Genomic DNA, 17472 nt, shown 5'->3' on the forward strand with positions numbered 1-17472 from the left:
CAAAGCAGAAATAGAGACACAGACATAGAGAACAAACATATAGATGCCAAGGGCAAAAGGGGGGGTGGGATGAATTGGGATTGACATATATACACTATTGATACTATGTATAAAATAACTAATGAGAACCTACTGTATAGCACAGGGAACTCTACTCAATGCTCTGTGGTGACCTAAATGAGAAGGTAATCCAAAACAGAGGGGGGCTTCCCTGGTGGCGCAGTGGTTGAGAGTCCACCTGCCGATGCAGGGGACACAGGTACGTGCCCCAGTCTGGGAGGATCCCACATGCCGCAGAGCGGCTGGGCCTGTGAGCCATGGCCGCTGAGCCTGCACGTCCGGAGCCTGTGCTCCACAATGGGAGAGGCCACGGCAGTGAGAGGCCTGCGTACCGCAAAAAAAAAAAAAAAAAAAAAGAGGGGCTATATGTATACATATAGCAGATTCACTTTGCTGTACAGTATAAACTAACACAATATTGCATCTATACTCCAATAAATTTTTTTTTAAATAAAGAAGGAATACTTTAGACTCCTGAGAGGTTTTTAGTGATGTGTATGTGTGTTACAACTTTTGAAAATCTAGTATTAGCTTTAGAAAGGGTGAGTGAGTGAGAAGTTTGAACTTGGTATAAAAAGTAACATGAAAACATAGAAAGAACTTTAAATTAGCAGGTGGGAGACCTACAGTCTGATTAAAGATATCCTTTGACTTGATGTAAAGTTCTTAGAAAAGTCATTTTCCATCTCTGGGATACAGATTCCTCAATAATAAATGAGGGTGTTTTATTATATGATCTCCAGAATCTGTTGTTATACTAAAATTCAAGGATATATTCAAAAATTATGGTTAAGTAGTTCTAATGTTATACTGTAAGTAATAATGAAATACAATCTATTTATGAAAATCAGATTTTATAAGCTAGATTTTTAAGAAAATATCTCTTTGTGAAGAATGACATTTTCCCATGAATTAATAATTCAAAAAATGTATGATTCAGAATTCTACCAAAGTATTGCATTGTATCTTTAAGGTTCAAGAGAGATCTATTTCTATGCCTTACAACCAGGATCGTGTACATCGTGTCAAGTTCTCTTCAAGGTATGTGTCTCTGATTTCTATATTCAGATTACTCTGATTTACTGTCATATGGGAAATTAAAGCTTATTTATTTGATACTAAGTTCTGTGTGAATTCAAAACTAAAATATTACTGACAACATAGTCATCAATGATATCACCGGCCCATATTTAAAACCTTAAAACTGCAACAATCCATTAACTAGATCTTTCACCTTTAGACATACTGCAATCTCAGTGTTAATTAGTTTGATGATTAGCTGGTAACATTCACAATTTAATAACACAAACAGCAGTGAATTCTTGGAAAGCGTTCAATTAGTAATTTACAATAAAATGATGTGAAATTTCATGTGTATCATGTACACTTCAATTACATGATATTTGTGTTGTACTACATGGTAAAACACACACACAATCGCTAACCTCAGAACCTAATGCCACAGAATGGGCAAACCTAAAATAAACTATAGGGAAAATCAAATCTAAAACTCAATATTATAGCAATATTTTATACCAGTCACTGTAATTTTTAACTCTGTAATATTGATAATCTTCAGTAATTTTCAAAGATCATGTTTCATATTTTAGATGTATGCAATGTGTTATATTTGGGGTTTTTTTACATCTTTATTGGCGTATAATTGGTTTACAATGGTGTGTTAGTTTCTGCTTTATAACAAAGTGAATCAGTTATACATATACATATGTTCCCATCTTATCTCTTCCCTCTTGCATCTCCCTCCGTCCCACCCTCCCTATCCCACCCCTCTAGGTGGTCACAAAGCACCAAGGTGATCTCCCTGTGCTATGCGGCTGCTTCCCACTAGCTAGCTATTTTACGTTTGGTAGTGTATATATGTCCATGCCACTCTCTCGCTTTGTAACAGCTTACCCTTCCCCCTCCACATATCCTCAAGTCCATTCTCTAGTAGGTCTGTGTCTTTATTCCTGTCTTACTCCTAGGTTCTTCATGACATATTTTTTGAATGCTAAATTTTAATTTAGATGTTCCTTGAAAATCATACCCCTTCCAACTCCAACTCATAGTGGAGAGAACTTAACCTATATTCATTCACTCAGTCATTCAGTAAATACTTTTTGAGTACTTACTGTATTCAAGATTCTGGACAGTATGGTCAGATGGCATAGACCTGATAGTATTTAGCATGTATATTCTTATCTTATTATTCTTTAAAACCCCCATGTATTTGTGTCCTTAGATTTAACTGGTGTGCAGAAATTTTGAAAAATTTTAAAGCAAGATTGGGAACTTTCTCTTACTATGCATTCAATGAATGAGTTGTCATGATCCTTCTGACAACAAAGGGGGAGAAATCAGTTTAGTTTTGTGTATCTGTTTTGGTATCATGGGGTATGATATAAAATCAATATAACTGTTAAGCATGGGGTATATAAAAATCAATATTGCTACTAAACTGGAATTGGTTGTTCTTGTTACAAAAAAGGGTTTTGAATTTATGAATTGCATATATATTTACTTTAAATATGGTTATATTTATGAAATCAATTTAACTTAAACTTAAGTCTTTCCTGAAATTTGGGGTCATAGAAAAGACTCTTGTCTATTCTAGGCCTAAATCAATAACCAAAGTCCTTCCTATATAGAAATTCCAAAGCAGCTATAAATTTAGCAGAACTGGTCCAAAGAAACTTTCTAAATATTCCCTGAATTTGAATAGTGAAAACTAAAGTGTCCTATCTATTTATCCATGTATCTAAATTAGGAATAGAACATTAAAAAACACAAATTCCAAGCATTTGAAATCAGGATTATAATAATGGAATATTTAACATAAAAATAACTTAGTTTTTATCATGTTAAAATACTCACATACACTATAAATTTGTTTCTTGCTGTTTTACCCAGGTAGCAATAATGTCTGAATATTAGCTTAAAGAAAGTTCATAGAACTTTTTAGAAATAAATATATATGTGAAGGAAACATACTTGTATAAAGACAATTTTTTATATTTTGGAAATTGTTTCTCTCTTCTAGATAAAACAGCAGATCTGGGGAAATTGGAAAATATTACTTAAGCTCTACTTCTTTTTAGTTTGATATATACCCATATACTTAAAACTTTTGTTGGTCTTGATGTGGAGTTGTACATTCCCTTTATGAATGTTAGGATGTGACACATGCTTTTCTGTCTTTTCATTAGTGTTCCTCAGCGGTCTCTTTTGGAACAAGCTCAGAAGCCCATTGACATCAGACAAAGAAGTTCACAAAATCCTCAAAATTGCCCAGCAGCATCAGGTGATTCAAAGCACAAAGTTTAAACAGTCAAAATGGAGTTAATGTTTAATAGTTTATTTTGCAAAAGTTAAGAAAGAATTTCAAGAAGGAATGAATCAATAGTGTCAGGGAAGCCAAGTAAGATTAAGACCAGGAGGCCATTGGATTTGGCAATTAGGTGATCAGTGATGACCTTTGAGAAATGGAAAGTAATTTTTCTGAAGTTTCTTCTTTCAGTTGGGTAGTAGTTAAGAATGTGTCTAGGGAGGCGGGAGGGGGGTCAGCTTTAGTTTCTAAACCATGTGTGAAAAATATGGAAAAGGAATTTGAGAGAGGCTTCTACAACAGGCTAAAATTTATAGGCAATCTTTAGAATATTGAAATATTAAATGGAGTAGTTGCGGGCATGTGTTTTATTTATGTTTGTTATTTCACCTCCCCAAAGTAAGATATATACAGTATCTCTTAAATGTTAAAAATTAATGTAGTTACTCAAAATGAAAAATTAATCCATAAAATCATAGAAAATAACTTTACAAACTGTGATATGAATTTCAAATAAGTATTTTATTTTATGATGTACTTTTGAGAGAGTTTAAATGAATTATAGATTTGTGACATATCAGATAAACAAAGTGAAAAGTTATGCCCTGGGTCATAAAATCTTGCACTATCTACTTTTAAGCAATTCAAGTAAGTTAAGTAAGGGAAAAATACCTGACTGAGTCCCCAAGTCGTCTGTAAAATATAGCATATAGATTTTATTAAAATGTCAATAATTAAATGGATATATAGGTACACTGTATGAAAATCATATAGTCGAAGACCTGAATTTTAAAACCCCATTCTTCTTCTTAGGAGACTCAGATAATGGCATAATTCTTTTAAATGGTAGTGTCCCCTTGTGCAGAAATATTATCTTGTGAGAAATAAGATAAGCCTGTGTGAAGAGAAACTTTAGGACTTTTTTCCCCAGAATCTTTCTGGTTTGACTAGGGTTAATTTTGCTAATACTGAAGAAACAGCTAAAACTTTAAGGTTTATTCATATTGTATATTTTGAAATAAGGAAACTCTGGAATAGGCCCCAAAACGTTTATGAACAGTGGTGGGAGGGAGAAAGGGAGAGTATCTGGGTAGATAATAGCTAAAGTTCTTTTTAGCTCTAAAATTCTGTTCTTTTATTGTGTGTGCTACATAGATGATTTGAAGTTCCCATGAGACTGAATACTTCATGATGCAGGAAATCAGAACACCTTACTACAAATTTGCCTCAAAATCTCAGACATTCACCCAAACTTCTTACTTAGCCTAATGATACACCAAAAGACCTGAGAGAAAATAGTTTCCTACGGAAAGATAATAAATTGCAAAAGTACAACAGTGTCAGAAGATGTGAACATAAAGTGTAAGATGTGTTCAGTACAATATTCTCAAAAGATAGAAATGTTTTCAAATACATGCTTTTTTGAGTTCTAGTGTCAATATTTTGGCTATGTATCAAGGCTGCAAATAAAAAAGGGATAGTACTATTTATCTTCAAATTCCAAGCACACAAAAACCATAAAAAGGGACTTGAGGGCCCCTTAGTGAAGCTTTTTCTAAGTACACTCACCCAGATCTACTGATCTTTGAGCCTAAATATTCTCACTCTATTTTAACCACAGATGTTATTTACTATACCACAAATCTTAATATCAAAAATCCAGTCTTCTGGGCTTCCCTGGTGGCGCAGTGGTTGAGAGTCCGCCTGCCGATGCAGGGGACACGGGTTCATGCCCCGATCCGGGAAGATCCCACATGCCGCGGGAGCGGCTTGGCCCGTGAGCCATGGACGCTGAGCCTGTGCGTCCGGAGCCTGCGCTCCGCAACGGGAGAGGCCACAACAGTGAGAGGCCTGTGTACCGCAAAAAAAAAAAAAAAAATCCAGACTTCTAATCCAGACAAATTTGCATTTTAAATGGAAATATTTACACTATAGAAATGAGCTGTGCATTGTGATACAACTAGCAAAATGTGGCTATTAAAATTAAAACGAAAATGAAGTTAAATTTTAAATTCAACCTCTCAGACACACTGGCCATATTTCAAATGCTCAATAGCCATGTGTGGATAGTGGCTACTGTATTGGACAATGCAGATACAGAACATTTCTATTACTACAGAAAGCTCTATTGCAGAGAGCTTCTACAGAAGGGTTCCTGGCTTTATAAAAAAGGCTAAGATCTGCCACTTTTCAGTTGTTCACTTCTCAACTGTATTGAAATACTTGAAGATATATCATTGAGTAGAAATTGGGGGATTAAGATTCAAGAGTCAACTCTCCTCTTGAAAGTTTTGTCTAATCCATCATCTTCTAGTATACTGTTGGGCTTTTTTTCTACTGGTTAGTATGGGAGGCCAGAAATACCACCCAGCCCTTCCTATTCTTGATACATTCTCTTTTTTTCATGGGACTATCTGTATACCAGTCTTATTGTGTACCTTGTTACACAGATAGAGAGAAATACCTAGCAAGTGTACACTTAATACTGAAAAAAAAAGCCATGCAGGTCTAACAGAACAAACCTTGAGCCTGTCACTGGCTGTGAAAACAGAACATAGGATCTTAGCCCCATAAGAATTTACCAAGTGATATCTCCAGAATGGAAAGAGGCTACAAGAAAAATACCAAGGGATTGAACTGGTACACTATAAAAATGAAGTCAATGGCTGTGATCAAAACTGTTACTTATGTCTTTTTGGCATTCCACAGAATCTTCTTCTGAGGAAGAGAGCCCTGTGACCAGGAGGAGGTCCCAGTCATCACCACCTTATTCTACTATTGATCAGAGGTTGCTGGTTGACATCCATGTAGGTTTCCATCTTAACTCTTAAAGAATTTATATCTGTTCTTTTTAAATTTCAATTTCTTTTAACTTACATATTTTCATCTTCATTCGAGGGAAAGGCTAAAGTGTTCAGTTTTTAAATTAATCTTTCAAATATATATTTCTATTGGTATGTCAGTATGCAGAATATGAAATCTAGAAATTAAATTTAATCGATGTAAAAACATTTAATGTAAAATGTTTTATAATGTAAAATATAAAAACATTTAATCTATCATAAAATATTTTACTTTCACATTCTTGTGTCATAACATATTCGGGAGAGGAGTGATAAAAAGCTATTTGTAGAAGCTAATCTCAAATTAAGGAGTAAGGTTTAGATGCTCAGTTTTTGTCTAATATCATTTCGTGGATGATGAGGCAATGCATAAAGATAAAACATTTAGCAAAAAATAAAATGCCTTCTAATTTCATAAATAAAAAGGCCTTCTAATTATTTTTGCAGTGTGCTTTCAGATCATTCTGTTTTACTTTTGTAATTACCTCTACCCTACTACACATACACCCCTTTCAGATTGCTCAGAGGTTGCTTATAGGACACATACCATACTTAAAGGTGAATTTATATGAATTTACTTCTTAGAAGTGTTTACATTACTTTAATACAACCTATGTTGTATAAAACTAGAGCTGAGAAATTAACATATCAATTTTAAGAGCTAATCCCAATATCAAAGGATAAAGCAAAAGGAAAAAAGTGATAGTCTTCTCTAGAATGTTAAATCATCTGTTCTCTTCTCCAGCACCAAAACCAAATGTCTAGTTCTCAGCAGATAAGTAGGACTAATATAAAACAAAGTGAGTAAATTTTGCCCTGTGTGATCCAGAAAGGCCATTAATGATCATAGCCTGAGGTTTGGGTTTTGGCAGCTCATCCTCACAAAAATGTTGGCTCTATATAGTGAGTGAACATCTTCATTTCAATTGAAAATACATTTTAAAATATTATCAGCCTGGAAGCTTTCCAATCTAGAAGAAAATGAAAGGCTACTAGAGACTACATTAACCTTTCTTGTGCACACAGGTTCCAGATGGATTTAAAGTAGGAAAAATATCACCCCCCGTTTACTTGACAAATGAATGGGTAGGCTATAATGCACTCTCTGAAATCTTCCGGAATGATTGGTTAACTCCTGCACCTGTCATTCAGCCACCTGAAGAGGATGGTGATTATGTTGAACTCTATGATGCTGGTGCTGATACTGATGGTGATGATGATGATTCTAATGATGCTTATGAAGATACTTATGACCATGACAATAGCTGTGATGAGTTGGATAACCAGGTTGATCAGGCTAATGATGCTGGTGAAGACGAAGATGATGATGACAATGATGAGGTTGTTGATGACAAAGGCAATAATCGTGATGATGCTCCTAGTTGGCCAAGGTTGGTTTTTCTGGATTACTTGCATTATCCATATTTTATCATTTCAAAACTATTTGCATCTTTGGTTTACTTTCAAAATTTATTACCAAGAGGGTGAATGAATTGCACTTGCATGTTGGTAAATGGTTGATTTTCAACAATAGATTTTAAATTATTTTAATGCAAAACACTTAATTTTGCATTTCTTGTAATACTATATTTTATTAGCATTCAACTATTTATTAAGTTCTTTATAACTGGAGCTGTCTGGGTGTTTCTGTTAAAATTAATGCTACTGAATCATTCTACCCTGTAAAACACAATGAGTGTGAGAAATGGGCTGACAAATTAAGTAGTGTGCCTATTAATAATTGTAAGTTGAAGCCCTGATGTTTGTGAACAAAATCTCTAAATTTGCTGAGAAAAATGAAGTGCAAACATGATACTCACTTGATAGTTTTAAGCTCCAACTTACTAACATAGCATTATCCTTGGGATTCTGAAAACTGCTGTTAACTAAATTCAGTGCTCGTTCAATTTTATCTTCTTACAGAGTAGCTGCTCAAAGTGGTAATATTTAGTGAAGTAGTGTTTTTGGCATACCACCAGTATGCTATATATATATATAGTTACTTGTTCCTGCTCTATAAGCAGCCAGTGTGTTCTTATTTACATGTGCTTATGGTTTGTATTTAAACTGCTCTCAAAGGTGATTCATTAATATAGTATATTTTTAGAAAAATAATTAACAGTGGGAGAATTGTTTGCTTCATAATATTGAAGTCCATATTTTATTTTGTTAATTTTCAAATGTTACTGGGGATATACATGACAGAACAGACTACAATTCATTCAACATTTTTTCTTTTTTGCCAACTAAAAATCTACCAGGAATTCCGTTCTCAAATTCATTTGCTTTTAGAATTATCATAGGTACATATTTATGTTGTCCCTTATGCAAAAGATCATTGAGACATTTTGCTAAGCTTGGTGTTCTTAGCAAATAATTAAGTGACTATCTTAATGAGATCTATATTACTGAACTTCCTGGTGATAATAATAGAACAATCAATGGAAATCTGTTGCAAAGCGGACAATACACATGTTAGAAAATAAAGGCACATGTTTAAATTAACATAAATTACATATATTATAAGAATTATTTAAATATGTTGTGGTTGAACCAAAAATATGGGCTTGATCATTCATGTGGCTGTGAAGTTGCTAATGCATGAAGTAGTCTACGGTTTAAGAAAATAAAACATATTATTGCTACTAACCTAACACATGTTCCTAATAAAGGATGCAAGTTCTCTTCCATCTGCCATCCAAATGCAGCCAGGGAATTGACAGTGGCTATGGTGTTAATTTAATATTTAAGATTGACAAGACATAGGGACATTTTTCATATCTATATCATACCAGTAGTGTTCACATAGAACAAAAACATGCCTGGAGATAGTACATATGTGTAAGGCATACTAATTTTGTTTCATTTGTTGACTTTCAAATATGTTTTTGTTGGGTGGTTTTCTATCATTAATTAGATCTTGTTATCAGGCCAAGCTGTGGCAGAGGTGGAAGCTACAAGCAAGATGGTAAAGATGGAAGTGATGGAGGGGAAGGAACTTTCAGCAGCAATGGAAGCCAGAGAGCTAGTAGAAGCCACGGAAGAAGTACAGCCATTAGGGGCAGTGAAGCCATTGGAGACCATGAAGGACACAGAGCCAATACAGGCAGTGGAAGAAGAGGCAAAGAGAGTAATGGAAATGAGGGAGTCAGTGGAACCAATGAAGAGAGTGAAGCCCTTGAACTCAATGGAGGAAATTGCTCAGAGATAAATGATCCAGTATTGGAGAGACCAGCATCCCAGGAATTTGAACATAAACCAGAGGTAATGCGCCATTTGAAAAGGAGAATGAACTCTTCTCCTTGTGAATGCGTTTCTTCATGTGATATGTCATATTTCCAGCCATTACAAATATATTTTAAACTTCTATCCCAAAGCCTTAAAGACTTTTAATTATAGCTGTAGATAGATCTTTATTTCTTCTAATTTGGATGGTTCCTATTTTCTTCCAGGGACAAAATTATCTTATTTGTTTACCTTTATTACTCAGATCACATGCTTGGGATAGTGCCTCTTAACACATACATTTTTCTGGGAGGTTTTATTGTGATAAAATACACATAACATAAAATTTTATGTTTTAACCATTTTTTAAGTATACAATTCAGTGGAATTAAGTACATTCACAATGTTTTACAACAATTACTACTATTCATTTCTGGAAATTTTTTATCATCTCAAACAAACAATTAACTCCCCATTATCCCTCCCCCCAGTCCCTAATAACCTCTATTCTACTTTCTGTGTAGGTACCTTATATAGGCAGAATCATACAATATTTGTCCTTTTGTGTCTGTCTATTTCACTTAGCATAATATTTTCAAGGTTCATCCATTTTGTAGCATGTATCAGAATTTCCTTCCTTTTTAAGGCTGAATAAGATTCTGTAGTATGAATATATCACATTTTGTTTATCCATTCATATGTTGATAGACACTTGGGTCGTTTTCACCTTTGGCTGCTGTGAACATTGGTATACAAATATCAGTTGTTGGAGTCCCTCTTTTTAATTCTTTGAGCTATATATCTAGGAGTGGAATTGTTATCTTCTATTTTAACTATTTGAGGAAGTGTTAACACATACAATTTAAAACAGAAGTAGTGTACTGTGTTTAGACAATTATTTTGTCATTCACAAAATAGCTACAGACTTTATAGATATGTTTTAAAATACTCAAGTAGCTTCACATATGCTAGATAAATAGGAATTATCACAGAGATTTCCTGGAACACGTGGGTTTTGAACTAATTCTTGACAAATGGAGAGTATTGGATATCTGAAAACAGAGATGAGATTCCAGACAAAGGAAAAATCATGCCAATTTATTTTCCCAGCCTATTGTCCTATCATAACTAGCTTAGAAGATGCCATGCTCTTTCATGAATTAGTGACCATGTTCAAGCACTTCCTTTTGTCTATAAGGCTTCCCCTTACCTCTTCTCTGCTTGTGAACTAGTCATCCTTCATGATCCAACTCATATATCATCTTTGACTTCCCAAGGCAGAATTACACATCCCTTCATCTGCACTTGCAAGCATTTTGCCCATCGTTTTATTTTAGTACTTATGACTTTGTAATTTATTTATTTGTTTACTTGCTCTTCTGTCACGATAGATTGTAAACTCCTAAAAGGCAGGAACTATTTTTAATCCATCCTTGATTACTTTTCTTTACCTACTCACGCAATCCCAGGGTCCAACCTAGGGCTTTGTCTATGGCAGGCATACAGTAATTACGGAAGAAATCAATGAAGGAAGGAAACAAAGAAAACAAGGAAGGAGGAAACTCCCTAGATGGTTTCCAATGGGAAAGCAACATCAGCGGGAAAGTATCTATGTCTGCCTCTCTATCTGTCTATCTATCTATCTACCTATCTATCTATCTGTCTATCTAGCTATCTTTCCATCCATCCATCCATCCTACCTACCTACTACCTACCTACCTAACTGCCTACCTACTTATCTTAATTAAAGACATTTAAAAAGGATGTCCCAGCACAGTTTTCATAGCACCCCTGGTTATCTCCAGTTATCTTAAGAAATGTTTTTGACGTTTACAGAGTAAATGGATCTTCTTTTTATTTTAATTTTTTTAGGATGAGATAATCTTTTATTTTTTTTAATTTAACATCTTTATTGGAGTATAATTGCTTTACAATGGTGTGTTAGTTTCTGCTTTATAACAAAGTGAATCAGTTATATATATACATATGTTCCCATATCTCTTCCCTCTTGCGTCTCCCTCCCTCCCACCCTCCCTATCCCACCCCTCTAGGTGGTCACAAAGCACGGAGCTGATCTCCCATTGCTATGCGGCAACACTTTTGTGGCAGGAAAGGTCATAAAAACAAGTCTTTGACAGGGCAGCACAGCTGTCTCAATCACTGTTTAGAAACAAAGAAATGCTTATCAGCAAACAGGCTTACCAAAAACTGTTGGTATGTTTTTCCACAGGATATGGCATCCCACATAAATTCTGTCACATTTTGTGACTTTTATCCTTGAATTTCTTCTCTGTAAGTTAATGGAATCTGGCTAAATTTTCACTGAAGCATGTTCACACTCTTGAATTTGTGTTAGTTGATTTTCCATCATTAGCTTTGTCATTTGACAAAATGGAATTGAATCTACCATAGCATAGCTGAATGTAAGCTTTGGAATCAAACAGACTTTGGCTTCAAACTGATCCTCTTAATTATCTCTATGACCTTGAATAAATTATATAACTTCGCTAAGCTTTAGTTTCCTTGTAAGTAAAATGGAGATGATCTTACTTACTTTTTGGGTTGTTGCAAGGATTCACAACAATATGTAAATAAGATGCCTAGCAGGGTATCTAATGCATAGTAAAAACTCCACAAATTTTAGGTCCGCAAATTATACAGCTAAGGAGTTCATGCTCCTTGAATTTCTACTTTGGCATCAGTTGTCTCAATATAGGTTAGTTAGTTTTGGTTTTTTTTTTTTGGTACGTGGGCCTCTCACTATTGTGGCCTCTCCCGTTGCGGAGCACAGGCTCTGGACGCGCAGGCTCAGCGGCCATGGCTCACGGGCCCAGCCGCTCCGCGGCATGTGGGATCTTCCCAGACCAGGGCACGAACCCGTGTCCCCTGCATCGGCAGGTGGACTCTCAACCACTGCGCCACCAGGGAAGCCCTGTTTCTTTTTTGATAACGTTGTTGAGTTCTACTGGTAAATGTGGATTTTATAAGGATAAAGAATTATAAGATGTTACAAATTTTGTATTCTCTTTTTCAAATAACCGCTAGGCATATCATATTTCTCTCACTGTTAATTTCCTAATAAAGTCAAAATAAATTTTTAATCATCTTTTAGGAGTCAGGTGGTAGAAGTGAAGCCTCAAATGCCGTTGCCTCAGGCACTGCACCTGCAGCACCTGGTGATGAGAATGACACTATGGACATATCAGAAGTATCAACAGAATCAGGTTTTTCTGCCAGCCACTCATCTCCTTCCAAAGGTTCTGAAGGGGCTGCAAATGCTGACTTTGCCAGTACCATCTGTAAGTGTATTTAATATAATCTCCAAATGCTGCAGTCTGTTCACATATTAAATACAGTGTTTGACCACTGGTTCATTATCAGAAAAGAATCAAATCATTCTGATACTCATTTGACATAAATTCAGATGGATGTATATATATTTTTAAATCTACTCTTCACTTAGTCTTTATGGCACCTAAATTTGAACTACAATTGAGAAATTGGGTCCCTCATCTGGATTTTACTTGCAATTTAATCACAGTAACTTGAAGTATATTCATATTCAGAAATGTATTCTGACCATCTTGATTTGTGTTAACTGATGGTTTAGGATTTATAGAAATTATAGCTCCAATAAAAAAATAAAATACAGTAAAGGAAAAGGAATTTTTCTAAGCTATGTCTCATTTGTGGAAACACTCAAGCGCATATGGTGTAAGTTCTCTCAATATCTTCTCTTCACAGTATATGCTGGATTAGTGGAAGTACCTGAGAAATCATCTAAGCAACCCTCTGAAGTCAATGTTAACCCACTCTATGTCTCTCCTGAATGTAAAAAACCACTAATCCACATGTATGAAAAAGAATTCACTTCTGAGATCTGCTGTGGTTCTTTGTGGGGTGAGTTTTGTTTCTTAAAACTGAGTTGTTATACTTTAAAGAATATATTTTTATCTATATAGCAAACTTGTGAAAAATCATAGATGTAAACATGTGTTTGCTATTGAAAAACCATTTCCAAGTATATACATATATACACATACATATACACACACAGTAGTTAACTTGCTTATTTATTTATTTGCTGATTTATTTTTACTCAATGCAGTTTGCTGTTTGAATTACTTCCTACCCTTTTTATTCTGTTTTTCTTTATGGCCCAAATTAACTTGGCTAAAATATAAAATTGGACTAGGTTATGATTATTTGAAAATTCAAGCTTAGTATTTTTAATTTGGGCAGAATGCAACATATAATACCTAATGAGATATTACAAGAAATTTCTTCAGGTTCTTGTTTTTAAAATATCTTGAGGATTTGTAGAGAAAGTTCCTTGTGTAATATCTTAACTTTGATAGACTTTTTCAACCCTTTGTTACAGAAGAATTATAACCACATTGGTAATGCTGAGACAATATTTTACCTCAAGCGGGTCTGAATCATAAATGAAACAGAATAGATGAATGCAAGGAAGGGAAAAATCCCAAATAAATGCCAACCTCCTACATTCAGTTTCATAGACTTTGCTTAATGTATGATTGAACAGGAGACAGAATTTTAAATTAAAAATAGAGCAGTGTAGCAAACATTATAGTTATGTGGATTAAACAATTTGGAAAAAAATAAGCCATCCTCAAAGTTCTACTAATATAATGTATCGGATAACAAGAAAGCAAAGTTTACTTCATTATCATTCCAGTCAGGCAACTACCCAGAGATGAACTTAATATCTAGTAATTCATTTTTATCATTTGTGATTTTATATTTTGAAAAATAAAAGATTATAATATGTGTCAATGTGGTAGACCGAGATCCCCAAAATGGCTGCTGCCAGTGTCAGTCCTCAGGGGGGTCCCAGTTGCCTCATGCCTCTCCAGGGGGATACTCTAAGAACAACAAGTGGTTCTGACCCAGGCATCTTTCACACTACTGCATCTGCCCTGCGTCATGCCACTTGGAGCATGTGAGATTTTGTGCATGCCCTGTAAGAATGAAATTTCCTTTTCCTATAGCCCTCCAGCTCCCCTGAACATAAGCTCCACTTGATTTTCAGAGGCAGATGTTCTAGGAACTCATTTTCCCAGTGCCAGACCGCCAGACTGGGGAACCAATGTGGGTTTCAGACCCCTTGCTCCTTGAGTAGAACCTCTGTGGTTATGATATCCCTTTTGTTTATGAGTCATCGACCCTGGGGTGTGGGTCTTTACTAAACCACATCTCTGCCACTCCTTTCCATCTTGTTGTGGCTCCTTCTTTATGTCTTTAGTTGTGGAAAATCTTTTCTGCTAGTCTTCAGGTCATTCTGATACACAGTTGCTCTGTAAATAGTTGTAATTTTTGTATGCCCATGGAAAGAGGTGTGTTCAGGGTCTTTCTACTCCACCATCTTGAGACTGACCCCCATTTGAAGTATATTCTAACTTTACTTCAATCTGCTATTTTAGTCTTCTCATTTAGTGTATAAACAGTGCTTCTATTAGAATGAATAAAGCCAGCACACAAATAACAGAGTGTAGGAGTGTAAATACATGAAAGTAGAAACTAATTTTATAGGCATTTAGCAATATAAGTTTTTTTAATATATGTGTGAACACAGAATCACTCAAGTTAAAAACAATTTACATGCAATTATTCTAAAAGCATTAAAACCATGTTACAGTTAGCAATGAGAAATCAACTGAATTGAAGGCTTGATATATACTAGGCATATTTTATATTTAATGGTAACTTTCAAAAAGGTTGATTGATTTTTATAAACTTTGGGACACTACTGAAAGGTGCTGAGATATACATAAAGTTCTATTTGTGTGATGGCAAACAAGACACAGCCAGTAGAATATTGACAGAGGGTATTATCTTCAATATTTTAATGAAAATAAATTTGTTCTGTTGGCAGAGAGTTCATTTTTACACAGAATGAAGTTAACATTAGCCTAAGATGATAAACGTCACCTGTACATAGATCAGCACACTGGAGTAGCAAAAATACTAGTATAAATTCAATTATAAAAATGTAATCTGAGATAATATAGCACTTTTCTTTTCATATACGAACAGGAGTGAATTTGCTGTTGGGAACTCGATCAAATCTGTATCTGATGGACAGAAGCGGAAAGGCAGACATTACTAAACTTATAAAGCGAAGACCATTCCGTCAAATTCAAGTTGTAGAGCCACTCAATTTGCTGATTACCATCTCCGGTTTGTTTAAGAACTAAAATTAACTGAGTAATTATGCAGATAAATTAGGTTTCAAACTGGGCTAAAGACTCTCTCAAGTGAAAGTATTCATAGGAAAGCACTATAAATATACATTTTAATTGGGACACCAGGCTTTCCTACTTGTATTTTCTTACCTATTTACAATTTAAACTTCTGACTCTCCTTTGGTGTCTGGATATTTGATTGTAATGTACCTGTCCAAGGTCAGTGACAAGAAAAACCATGCCGTTTGCATCCTTTCACGTCTTTTCTGAGTAGCCACCTACATCTTCACAACTCACAGCTTCACCCACCCATGCACACACGACCACACTAACCACCACTATATACCTTTCTTGTGTTAGAAGCAACAAAGAACAAAAAGGACAATAATTGGATAAAAATGAGACTCTGTTGTCTTTGCCACAGCTGTATAATAAGGGCCTACAGATAGGACTAGTAACAAGAATGGATCCCCTAAGATCTCTCCTTTCTTCCCACATAGTAGTTGAACTTCTTAGTTTTGGTCAGTCAGATCCTGAACCTTGAAATATGAGAGGCCAAGTATATGGATGTTAATAATTATTGTGATTACTAAACAGTACTTGGTATCAGGAAAGCACTAACATTAATGCTGACTTTAGGCAAAAAAATGACTGTTGAAAGATTAGGAAAAATTTTTTAAATGGTTCGACTGTAGAATAAAATTATGCTAATCACAGTAATTTTATGTGTTTATATACTTCCTGTCTGTACCTAATAACGATATTGCACATTAATTAATGATTATGTATAGTCCTAAATATGATTAACTTTGCTTTAAGTTTTGGTTAGAGAAATCCTCTACAGATATGCTAAAGTGTCATGATTTTTTGGTCATTCATTTATAATTGCTTGAGGCACACAGAAGCAACATTTAGTTTTTGAAAACATCTGGGTGGCTTACAGACTGCACATCTGGATAACAGATTTCTTTACGTTTTATCCAACTTTCTCTAACCCAAATGTTCTCTTTTTAATTCTTAAGTTTATCTTAAATATGGATTATTTTTGCATCAAATAGTACTGAGAATGTCAGTATAGAAAGATATCTAATAGTTTGGATTTCAATTTTATTTTATTTATTTATTTATTTTATTCTATTTGAGAATAGAATGGCAATAGATATAGATGCTTGAATTCTAACACTGCTCGAAAATGTTGTATAAAAATGTATTTAAGATTAATTACATAAATGAGAATCTTATTGTTGGGCCCAGAAATCTTACAGTCATAAACCCTAAAAATGGATGTAAAGTCACTATATATGAAAAGAAATGTGTAATTTTAATGGCTTGTTTTTCTGAAGGAATTGTAGAAATTTGATGGGACTTACTTCGTAAGTATACTGGAATGAAAGAGTACAAAGACCCATCTCACTGGCCCAGAATGCCTAACAAGCAATACATAAGACACCCTTCTCATATATACACACTACCAGAGATAGCTTCTGGTTCTCTGAATCCCAGAAAGGTCATGACTTAGATAAGAAGCTAAGGTACAAATGAATGGATGGTGATTCTGTTGCCTGCACAGTGGCAGTCTTAACCTGTCCCAAAGAAGTATTTTACATTTGCTTCTACATAGGTAGCTGGTAGATACTTCAGCTATCTCTTGTAAGTGGGAGACTGAGAGACTTTGCTATCACATTTCCAAACTCTAAAGGGAAGACTCTGATGCAGCATAGATTTTTTAAAGTGCATTTTTACTTTAATGAAAACATTTGGTTAAAAAGACAAAAATACTTTTACCATTTTTGTTCTTCTAATATATAAAAAA

The 17472-nt window shown here is 34.7% G+C and overlaps 1 protein-coding gene across 1 annotated transcript in view; it reads left to right on the forward strand.

The window, feature by feature from the left end:
* Nucleotides 1–17472, forward strand: part of NRK (Nik related kinase) — a 163809-nt gene that overhangs the window by 132691 nt on the left and 13646 nt on the right. Inside the window, exons 15-22 of the mRNA XM_065900975.1 lie at nucleotides 1034–1101; nucleotides 3267–3361; nucleotides 6095–6192; nucleotides 7255–7619; nucleotides 9159–9492; nucleotides 12566–12752; nucleotides 13198–13353; nucleotides 15511–15654. Coding sequence (XP_065757047.1) covers nucleotides 1034–1101; nucleotides 3267–3361; nucleotides 6095–6192; nucleotides 7255–7619; nucleotides 9159–9492; nucleotides 12566–12752; nucleotides 13198–13353; nucleotides 15511–15654 — 1447 coding nt within the window. The remainder of the gene's footprint in view (nucleotides 1–1033; nucleotides 1102–3266; nucleotides 3362–6094; nucleotides 6193–7254; nucleotides 7620–9158; nucleotides 9493–12565; nucleotides 12753–13197; nucleotides 13354–15510; nucleotides 15655–17472) is intronic.

This window comes from Phocoena phocoena, chromosome X (genome assembly GCF_963924675.1).
Source record: "Phocoena phocoena chromosome X, mPhoPho1.1, whole genome shotgun sequence".
NCBI lineage: Eukaryota > Metazoa > Chordata > Mammalia > Artiodactyla > Phocoenidae > Phocoena > Phocoena phocoena.